At 39.6% G+C, this 11987-nt stretch overlaps 2 protein-coding genes across 2 annotated transcripts; both read left to right on the forward strand.

The window, feature by feature from the left end:
* The first annotated feature begins 1672 nt into the window (after window positions 1–1672).
* Window positions 1673–2545, forward strand: LOC140856335 (putative CCR4-associated factor 1 homolog 8). The gene has a single exon (XM_073253443.1). It carries the CDS (start codon window positions 1673–1675, stop codon window positions 2543–2545), a length of 873 nt encoding a protein of 290 aa, XP_073109544.1.
* A 6376-nt stretch (window positions 2546–8921) lies between these two features.
* On the forward strand, window positions 8922–11394 carry LOC105040603 (calmodulin-binding receptor kinase CaMRLK). The gene is given in 3 exon segments (XM_010917195.4): window positions 8922–9060; window positions 9063–10281; window positions 10582–11394. Coding segments are annotated over 3 exon segments (1920 nt in total). The 5' UTR covers window positions 8922–9030; the 3' UTR covers window positions 11253–11394.
* The last annotated feature ends 593 nt before the right edge of the window (window positions 11395–11987 follow it).

Here is an 11987-nt window from a genome sequence, read left to right on the forward strand (position 1 = left end):
TAATATTAATATTTTAATATAATAAACTTATTAATATAGATATAAATATTATATTATATTATTATAAATATTAATATATTAATATAAATATTATATCAATATTAATAAAAATATTATATTAATATAAATATTAAAATATAATAAATATTATAATATTAATATTAACATTATATTCATATAAATATTAGGATAATATTAATATAATATCATATTACTATTCAGTATTTTATCTTAACTATCCATTAATATTTTATAAAATCTTAGTCATGGATCTTAAAGGATTTTTTAAGAATAAAAAATATATCATCACTTCCAATTGGAAGTACCAAAATCCTCCTCTTTTGTGGGTTTTCACATTCTATGAAATGTGGAAAGTGACTTTCCATGGGAAATTTTTTTTTACTATCTCTTCTCTTAAAATTTTAATCAAATAAGTGGCTCTCTGTCCACTTTTCAAAAATTATCTCTTCTCCTCTCCACTTTCCGTCAACCAAACGAATCTCTTGTGATAGAAATATGAGTGCATGGATTGGAATCCTTTTTACAATATATTTATTGCAAATTTTGTAGAATTCAAATCCAACAGTAGCGCACAATGGATTGATGATGACAAGTTGAAAGTTCTATACTCCTTTTTGATACATTCTAATTTTAAGGGTTGGTTGTTGTCTCCATCACTGGAAGCCACATTGTCATAAACAATTGCTTTAAGAACAGTGTATATGGGTAGCCTCTAAGCCTCTTAAAAAACAGCGACGGTTGCTGCACATCACTTTTTTATCATGGGGCTGTTTTTTAGTTAGCCTCGTAGTCTACAACAAGTGGGCCGATACGTTACCATGCGATAGCTCTTTAACGGGCAGCCTGCAAGGCCACACTTGTACTGCAATGGAACGCATGGTAACTATTGATCAATGGGAGCAATAACTGGCTTTTTGTCGAAGACCGAGGGAACACAGTGGCTGTCCAGTGTCAGTTTGCCCCGTTTCCTTCAGAGATTTCGTCCCATGCTTGGTTCTAGCCTGCTCATAATGTAGCAAACATTTTGCACCTCCCCAAAAAGCTGACAACCTAGAGTTTAGCGGAACGTAGCAGACTCATTGAATGAGGAGGTCAAGCAAACCAAGAAAATGACCCACTTTTATTATCTGGCTACTACACATTCACGTTTGGAAAATGAAATTGGACAGGAGGAAAAATGTGAGCTATTCTTGAAAATTTAGGCATGATCATGGTGAAGACTTTTGCCACCATGTTTGAGAAAGAGTTTGTAATGACTCCATCTCAACTACTTGTGGATCTAAAGATTATTGTTATGTCTAATCCATTAAAAAGCCTCTCCAAGATACATGCAAATAGGCAGTAGCCTCAGTTATTAATTTGATTTCTTTATCACTCCTCTAGCTTCTTTTCTTTTCTTAACCTTGTCCATTTGGGAAACGCGGAGCCCGTTACCGATCGGGGGAGCGAGTCCTTTTCCAAAACAAAGACGGACTCCGTGGCCGCGGCGCGGAGACCTTTACCCATGTACGGGAGTCCTTTTCCAAAACAAAGACGGACTCCGTAGCCGCGGCTATATATATATATGTATAGCCTCCCACTCCGCAGTCGGAGCAAGAAGAGCACGATCTCTGCAGTCGGAGCAGGAAGAGAGAAGAGAGAAGAGAGAAAGATGGAGGTGAGGGAAGTATGGCGGCAGAACATTGCCGAGGAGTTGAAGCTAATGTTGGAGTTGATACGTCGCTACCGCTATATTGCCGTGGACACAGAGTTCCCCGGATTTCTTCGTTCCACGCCCCGTAATGCATCAAAAGAGGAGCGGTATCGAGATCTCAAGTCAAACGTAGATAGCATGAAGGTGATTCAACTCGGTATTACCCTGTTCGATGAGCCAGGAAACATGCCGTTCCCCAGATGTTGCTGCTGGCAGTTCAACTTCTGCGACTTCGATCCTGCCAAGGATGCACACTCCGAGGCATCACTCGAGCTACTGAAGCGAAGTGGAATAGACTTCGACAAGATGCGGCGCCAAGGTTTGGAGGCAGACCTTTGCTCGATTTTGCTGCAGGATCTGCTGAATAGCTGCCGCGGACTCAGATGGATCACCTTCCATGGGTTGTACGATGTAGCCTATCTCCTCAAGCTGCTCACCGGAGCACCCCTGCCAGATACCTTGCATGGGTTCTTGATTCTTGCAGGAAGCCTTCTTGGGAGGTGTTACGATGTCAAGCACATAGCGAGGTTCTGCGATGGACTGCTCGGCGGAGAGACCGGCCTGGTCAAGATGTCCAAGATGATGGGGATCGAGCTGGCCGGGACCCATCACCAGGCAGGGTATGATAGCCTTCTCACCGGCCTCCTGTTTTGGGCGATCAAGATGGCGTTTCGAATCGACGAAGATGCGTTTGTAGGAATCCTTTACGGTTTGGAGGTGAATTGCATCAGAGGGCCAATGACTGCCATGCCTTTCCATCCTTGCTGCAGTCGGCGCTTCTTTGTGGCACCACCCTTTGGTCGCATGATCTGTTTTCATGGTTTCTCGTAAAGGTTGTGTCATGAAATTTCCTTTTATTTGTAACGTTTAATCCTTATTTGACAGTCTAATTTACGGTCCTCCGGAACAACATTGGTAATAATATGGTTGTGTTGATTAGATTACGGTGCATTCGATCCTTCACCAGTTTAATCTTTGCCCACAAATTAGGCCTGCATCTGGGCCGGTGTGTTTCAAACACTGTAGGTTATGCAAGCGATGTCTGACCGAAACCAATCACGTAGAACTTCTTGCAAGTTGAAGCCCCTCCTCTTGCCTTGGCCATTTGATGTATAGTGGCAAGTCCAAAAGACATCCTCTCCTCCACCAATTCGTTTCCTTCCATGACCACAACAATCTAGTTGGGCTTCCAAGCCCCGTAGCGATGCCATGCCATTCCAGTTGGCCCGGCCTTGGGGGCAAATCCTCCCATCTCCTATCTGAGGAGAACATTGTTCGAGTGCTATCGACTGATCCACCCAGTTTTCTAAATGTAGCTATCAAAAAGCTACAAAATTGAAGATCGAACATTTAGCCATTTCTTAATGCTTCGTTTATTTCTTTAAGCTTCACTATTGCTTGTTTCCTGAGAAAATGATCATTTAATTAATCTGCTTAACCTGTGAAATACATAGAACGTAACAATCAATCAGTTTGCTAACCTACCTTCATCTAGTCCTAGGCAGAGAACGAGCATGCATGTGCAACCATATATCTATTATTCTAGCCCTGGAGGCTTGGGTGTTTGTATAGAGCTCTCGTGGAAGGATGAGGATAAGCATATTCTGCCTAGGACTAGATGAAGGTAGCAAAAATCATGTGAACACTTGTCGAAGTAGACTAGGAGTCAAGTTAGGGGAGTTCGAGTCCGAGTGGACTTGGGATCCATCCTGGTGGTAAAGTTGATGCCGCCTGGAATTAATATTGATGGTAAGTAGTCTATCATCAAATGTCACCAGACTCACGACCAGCAAACAATCCGCTATCAATTAATTATGAACAATAGGGTGCCCTGTAGGAGTACCTTCTCATGGCATGTAGTTCATCATTAGTAAAGTCTTGAATTGGCGGGGCCCTTTCCCCGGTAAAGCTAATGGACAAAATGCATGTGGCAGGCCATACGATATGGTTCGATCCTGATCTCGAGGTATCGAATCATGAAGAGCCATTATTTGTGACAGTTTGGTGTTTGATCCTCCCTGATTGGTTTTTAAAGAAAAATACCGGTCATCTTTGTTTAGATTGCCAAGGGTTATCCTTCTCGTATCGATTGGAAGCACAAGGAGGTAACAAACCAAGCATGGGGAACTTGGCTTCGCTCAGCCATTTTTCTCGAAAACATAGATTTTAAATCATTTTGTGAAACTTGCTGGTTCTAATCAATAAGCGTCGAACAATTGGCTCTGTCCACCCAATAATAAATAGGTTCCACAGTTTTATAGAAATCTTTATGATCCAAATCATTCCATGCATCTCACCAATGCTGTAGTCTTCAATCAAACAATACTTGCAATTACTTCCTTGAGAGATTGTTTGGTTGCAAAACAGGTCTCCAAGATGGTGAAAAGGAACAAATAATTTGTGACCGAAAATAAAAGAGTGAAAAGAAATGTTATTAACAAAAAAATGAAAGGATATGACAGAAAGACCCTGTTCTATTATTTAAGGATATCTTTATCCAAATTTAGTGAAATAAGCGAGTAGGAAAATTTATTGGAAATTTGAAAACTGCTCTTTTGACATCCATTTATTATTTCAAAACGGGCTTTATTTTTCTATATATTCTGAAGTGTTGTGGGGGTCTATTACAGTAGGATAATTCGTGTGTTTAAGTATCGTCAAAGTTATAAAAAATATATATCCCTATACGTAAGGTTTTTAAAACATGTGTTTTCATTCTATTAGAAATATAGTTTTGCTTCGCCCCGTCGTTGGCGAGCAGAGGACTAGTCGGGCTAAGCAGCAGGATGCGAATGGAGCGAACAAAAAAATGGATAAAATATATTTATAACTGCACATAAATAATCTTTAGATGATAGATGCATGTATGGGCAGATGTTGAAACCAAGATTCTTATTTGTTGGTAACAAATGTTGAGCTGGATGCGGCAAAAGCAACATGTAAACTTGGTTGAAACTACAAATTGAAATAGGGGAGAGAATTCAGTAAAAAAAGAGAAAAGAAAGATGCAAACTCCGATATAGCTTATAGTTCAATGATTGCAGCCATCAATGTGAAATCAGGTTGGGACTTGAATCTCAGTAGTGTTAGGGTCTCAATCTCAGTAGCGTTACCTGCAGTACCCATTCGAACTTAATTGATGGCGCTTCCACTGTTATTCTCATTTAAAAAAATATAAGGTAAATTATATTTCTAATTTTTAAATTAAATCAATTTTTTTTTAAATAATCTTTAAGTTATAAAATTTTAAACTTTAGTTTCTATACTTTTTGAACTATTTTAATGTAATCGCCCTTTTTCTGGATTCCGACCATTTTTTTCTCATTAAAAATTCTAGCTGATAATAATTGGTGGTTACGTGATGAAAAATATCCGACGAATATGACATTGTATAGATGACGTGGCATACAAATGATGATGTGGTATGATGGATAAATTTTTTTGCGGACATAGCATGGATAATGATATGGCATCTGATGTGAATTTTTTCTGAAAGTATTGAGTTACCAAGAGATATGTCAGCACTCATAGATGATGTAGTATAAATGGCGTGGCGATACATGATGACATGGCATGAATGATGATGTGGCATCTAGTGTGGTATTTTTTTCAATAGTGTCCAATCATTTAATGACATGTCAGCGGTCATAAATGATGTGGCATGGATGATGATATGGCATCCGATGTGAAATTTTTTCGAAAGTATATAATCACTAAGTATCATATCAGCAACTTAGTATCACGCTGGCACCCATATGCCACATCATCACCCATGCCACATCATTGTCCCAATACCATAAATTATATTTTTCATCCTTTAAGCTTCATAAATATTCTTAAATGATCCTCATACTTAAAAAAACTCTAATTAGGTCCTTTGATTTTCTAGTGTAATTTAGTTTAATCTTTTCAATAGGATGATAAAGAAAATAATGATTCTGATACGGGATGAACCATTGGATAGATTCAAAAAATCGAAAATGACAATAGTATTCAAAATAGGGAGCTGGGTCCAGATCCAAAAATGGTCTCGCAGTAGATTAGTTTTAGAGATTTGAAAATCGTTATTATGAATATAGCAGCGACAATGAAAAAGTATGCAGGCTCCACGTTCTCAGTTTTACCATTGCTGAGCTTGTTGTTCTGCAGAAATTCTCCTTGAAAAAAAATAGGTTGGTAATCATAAACTATGTAACTAAGGATCTCAAGCGTTTATTCCGACTGAAATAGTATACACAAGCCCAAAGAACAAATGAATCAAAAATAGAAATTATCTTTTTCTCATTTATTTATCATTTTTTGCTTTTATTCTTCTCAAATTCAAATCAAACTTTCTATATTTGCTTTGTATATATTTATATCTATTTTATACATATGATGGGGTGTTATATGCGAGTCATGATGATGTAAATTTTTTTTCATGTATACATTTATATATGTTCTGATACAAGATAGAAGGAGAAAGAGGAGAGGTTAAGAGTATGATTGAAGATTAAGTAAAATCAGTAATAAACTAATATATATTCAAAATAATTTTTTAATTTTTAGTTTATGTATTATCTTTTTGTATTAGTTTTAATTATTGAATTCATATTAGTTTAAAGTAAATCATATTTGAAAATCAGGGGCCTACCCTATAGTTGAGATCCTAATTAGGGGATCTACCAACTCCAGTCAGAGCAAACGTCTGAGAACCTTATTTGTATAGTCCATGATTACTGATCTATTCTTTTTTAAGAAAAAAGTTGACAGTGGTAGCGAACTTGATAACGACGAAATTGATAATATCGAGTCCATCATGCTGGAAAAATTAAACTAAATCATATTAAAAAATCAAAGGACCTAATATTAGAGCTTTTTTAAGTATAAAGATCATTTAAAAATATTTATGAAACTTAAAAGATAAAAATATAATTGATGGTATATAGACGATGATGTGACATAGGTGATAAAGTGGCATATGGGTGCTGACGTAGACTGTATTATTAACATGGCACTTGGTGATTGGACACTTTTAAAAAAAATTCATATAAGATGCCATATTATTATCCATGCCACATCATTTATGCCATGTTATCTATGGATGCTGACATATCACTAAATGATTGGGCACTATTAAAAAAATATAATATCAGATGCCACATCATCATCCATACCATATTATCATGCATGTGCCACGCCATCTATGCCACGTCATTTGTAAGTGCTGACATGTCTCTTGATGATTGGATATTTTCGAAAAAAATTCACATCAGATGCCATGTCATCACCATACTATGTTAGTAAATAAAAATTTTCATTCATCATACCACGTCATCTGTGCCATATCATATTTATCAAATATTTTTTATTACGTAAGCATCAATTATTGTCAGTTAAAATTTTTGATGAGAGAAAGTGGTCGGAATCCAAAGAAAGAACTATATTAAAATGGTTCAAAAGTATACAGGCTAAAGTTTAGAATTTTATAGCTTAGAGACTATTTAAAAAAAATTGATTTAATTTAAAAATAAAAATATAATTTATCAAAAATATATAAAAAAATAAATATGCGATTCACAGACTCATCAACCTTTATAGATCATTGCTTTAATGATTATTGTGAAAGCTTTTGTGAAGTAGAAGTTCAGGTTCCTTTGCTTTGGCAGGCAATTCTGTGCATTATTTCAATTTTTATTTTATTTTCATGTTCATATTTGTAGATAAAACAAGCATAATTATACAAGAAACAAGTATAATTCCATGCAAAGTTATTAATGTATAACAATTATGATGAAAAATGGTGGAAATAAAAAAATATTTTTTTTTTGGAGGGGCAGCCATACCATTCTAGTGCAAGCATAACTCAAGAAGTCAGAATATAAAATATCTTTCAAAATTCGAGGACAAACGTCGTCTTGATGCCAAGTTCAATCTATGGTGGCCCATAGTTTTACAGGCCCATGGGGCCAGACCTAAGCATTTAATATACAAAAGGCTTCAGTCCAGGCACGAAACCCTCAGCCTAAAATTAAGAGAAAGTCTTTGTGCACCTTATTTGGTATAATAAAATTGATGTAGAATGTACTGCCCAATCACATTGGAATACGTAGCATACTTAATGATGAGACAGATATTTAATACCGTTTAGTTTTTTCTTTCTTCAATTTTTAGTGATGAAAATATCATTTCCTTCATAGAATAAAGAAAGAATAGTATTATTACTTTCTGTTGCCTTGTATGACTTTCTGTGAATATATTATAACATCCTAAATAATATATATAATTTTTTGTATCTTTATAATATCCTGAAAAATATATGTCTTCCTGATATCTTGTATGATTTGTTGTAAATATATATGACATCTTGAATAATATATATAACATCTTGTGAATATATATGATATTCTGAACAATATATATAACTTCCTGTGTCTTTATATGATATTCTGTTGGTTATTATAACGAACAGAAAGTCATATAAGATATCAAAAAGTCATATATACTATTCAGGATTCATATATATTAACAGAAAGTCATATAAGGTATCAAGGAGCTATATAAATTATTCAAGATATCATATATATTCACAGAAAAATATATAAGACATTAAGAAGCCATATATATTGTTCAAAATATTATATAATTCATAGAAAGTCATATATATTATTTTGGATATTATATATACTTACAGGAAGCTATATAAGTATTAAAAAATTATATATATTATTCAAGATATTATATATATTTATAGAAAGTCATATATATTATTCAAGATATCATATATACTCACAGAAAATTGTATAATATATTAGGTGCTGTATATATTTTTTAGATATCATAGAGATACAAAAAATATATATATTATTTAAAATATATAATATATTCAGATAAAATGATACAACGTATCATAAATAATAATATTATTTTTTATTTTATAAAAAATAATATTTTTTATTAAAATTTAAAAAATAAATAATATTAAATATTTATTTTATTTTTATAATTAAAAAATATATTTTATATCAATTTTATTGCACCGCATGGATGCGGTGCATAAAGAATTACTCAATTCGTAATCCACCGTTGAAGCCGAACGGTGATCTCTGGGGTCCCCCACGGGCCCACGCTCCAAGGCTTGTTCTGGTGGTGGGCCGGCGTCACGGCTCCATCTCGACGCGGCAACCGCCATCACTTCCAATAAATTAAATTATATCATATATTAGCCGCCCGTTTGGTAACCTTCTCCACTAGCAACGCCGTCAACTCTTTCGCCTCCCACTACCACCTCTTCAACGACGCCCCTCCCTTTCTCCCCGGAGAACACTCCACACGCCATGCCACCATCTCCTCATCTCCTTCCTCTTCTCTCCTCCTCCTCCTCCCCTCTCTCTTCTCTTTCACCCACTCCTCCTGCGACTTATCAGACCGCGAACTCCTCTCCCGCGCCTTCAGCTCCGTCTCAGGGTTCCAGAACCCCCGGCCCGCCCCCGGCGATGACCCAAGCTGCGCCGAGATTCGGGAGATCAGACTCCCCACTAGGAACCTCAGCGGCACCGTATCTTGGATGTTCCTGCGCAACATCTCGACTCTCCGGATCCTCGACCTCTCCGGCAATGCTCTCGAGGGCTCCATCCCCGCCCGCTTCTGGTCAGCCTCTTCCCTCCGCGAGGTCAACCTCTCCGCCAACCGCTTCGGTGGCGCCCTCCGGGTAGAACCGGATCCTTCCGGCGCGGATCCACCTCCTATTAAGGTCCTCAACCTCTCCGGCAACCGGTTCACCAGCGCGGTGGGCCTCTCTGGATTCAGCGGCCTCCAAGTGCTCGATCTCTCCCGGAATGATATCGGCGTCGTACCCGTGGGCTTGGAGGACCTCAAAGGCTTGAAACATCTAGATGTTTCTTATAACTCCATGACCGGGAATTTCCCCAAAGACTTCCCACCGCTCGCCGGCCTTGGCTTCTTAAACGTCTCGTTTAATTACTTTACCGGAGTAGTGGAACCCGAGGTGCTTAAGAAGTTCGGGAGCTCAGCTTTTATAAAAGCCGGCTCTCTCAACTTCTCTTCTTCTGCTCGAGACGCCGCCTCTGATGGGAAGAAAAGCAAAACGAAGAGTCGTCAAGGGGAGCTAAAAATTGGAGTTACAGCAGCGGCCGCCTCTCTTGTACTATTCTTTCTGTTGGCTTATGTGTTATATGCGGTGATGAGGAAGAGGAAGGGACGGAAGGATGGGTGGAACGGGGAGGACCCAGTGGCCTCGGCAGCGGCGGCGGTGGGGCAGGAAGCGGGATGGGTGGTGGATGTCAGGTCGACGGCACCGGTGGTGGTGTTCGAGAAGCCGCTAATGGAGCTGACGTTTGCGGAACTGGCGGCGGCCACGTCGGGGTTCGGGGGGGAGTCGCTGCTGGCGGAGGGCGGCCGGAGCGGGCCGGCGTACCATGCGGTGCTCCCTGGGGACATGCACTTGGTGGTCCGGGTGCTGGAGGCCGCCCGCGAGGTGGACGAGCGGGAGGCGGCCTCCGCCTTCCACGACCTCGCCCGCCTCCGCCATCCCAACCTTCTTCCCCTCATCGGCTACTGCATCGCAGGTATCTGAATGTTCTCTTTTTCCCTTTTTTTCTCTAACTAATTTCTGGTACGTGTGATTTAAGATGGATGGCTGTGATTCCTTCAGACCCATTATTTTTTTATATTATTTATATCACTTGATAAGCGCAATCCCATTTTTAGCGAATGCTTCGGCTCTGCAGCCTCTGCTCTTATTTCTCACTTATTATAGAGCATTACCTGAACCAGTGAAAGCGCATTTACTAAAATAACAGTGCGCCGTTTGCCGACTTTATGATACTGTATTATTTTATAATAATAGAAATTTTTTAATCATGCAGGAAGTGAGAAGCTACTGCTGTACGAGTACATGGAGAAGGGGGACCTCCACCGGTGGCTCCACGAGCTCCCGGCGGCCTGCCCCGACGTCGAGGACCGGAGTAACGAAACGTGGGAGATCGACCACGGGGAGGAGAGGAGACCGTCGGCGGCGGCACCGGCAGCGGTGGGGGACTGGCCGACGCGGCATCGGATCGCGCTAGGGATCGCGCGGGGGCTAGCTTTCCTCCACCAGGTGTGGTCCCACTCGCGGCAGGCCATGGTCCACGGCCACCTCGTCCCGACCAACATTCTCCTCGACGAGGACCTGGAGCCCCGCGTCGCCGACTTCGGGGTGGCGACCGCGGCGGGCACAGCGGAGGGGGACGTGTACAGCTACGGAGTGGTGGTGATGGAGCTGGTGACGGGTAGGGCGGGGTGGTCGGACGCGGAGATCGGGTGGGCTCGGACGCTGGTGAGGGAGGGGCGGGCGGCGGAGGCGGTGGACCCCAGGCTGAGGGAATGGCCGGAGTGGGAGAAGGAGGCGGTGGAATGCCTCCGGGTGGGGTATCTCTGCACCGCCGAGTCGCTGGAGAAGCGGCCCACCATGCAGCAGGTAGTGGGTCTCATTAAAGACGTGCGCCCTTTCTCCACCGCCGCTGCCACCTCATCCTCCTCATCTTCTTCCCATTAAAGGAAGCACCAAATGCAACTCCTTTCCTTTTCTTTTTTTTACTATTATTATTCCTTTTTAATGTCGCTCGTTGGTCTACCTTTCTTGTTGTTTTGTCAAAAGTGAGGGAAAGAAGGAGATTTTAATGTTATTGGTTAGTCTACCTTTCTTCTTGTTTTGTTAAAAAGATAGAGAGACAAAGAAGAGAGGGGTGGGGATAAGGGATGGGGGCTCAGAGCTGCGACGAGACATAATGGTAAATAGTGCTAAATGTTTCGAGATAACATTGTGATGTGTATGAGCTGCATCCAACTTTTCACATCACCTTGCATTTTAATTTAATGTAAGCCGCAAATTAATTATGAAATAACCTGGAGATATAATGATAATGCGGTTTCAAGAGAGTAAATTAATTATGTAGATTGATTAACAGTTTTGATAAAACGTCAATCACGACAAGTACTTGCAATAGCAACCGGTAACCAGAATTCTATAGACTATTTGGTGATGTGCAATCAAACAGTTGAATATATTATTAAGTTAATTTATTAAGCAATACAGAGATTGGTGAATGATTGCACATGCCCTGAAAAAAAAAAACGTGATGAAGACGCAATCTCAGATTTCCCAATGATCGATGAGTATAATCTCCAAAATAATTATTTAATTTCAAATATAAATTTGGTGCAACCCTGATTATCCATGTGATAGCTACTGCAACAGAGCTTTCGGCTGCAGCCTCCAAGTCGTCTAATC

This window comes from Elaeis guineensis, chromosome 3 (genome assembly GCF_000442705.2).
Source record: "Elaeis guineensis isolate ETL-2024a chromosome 3, EG11, whole genome shotgun sequence".
NCBI lineage: Eukaryota > Viridiplantae > Streptophyta > Magnoliopsida > Arecales > Arecaceae > Elaeis > Elaeis guineensis.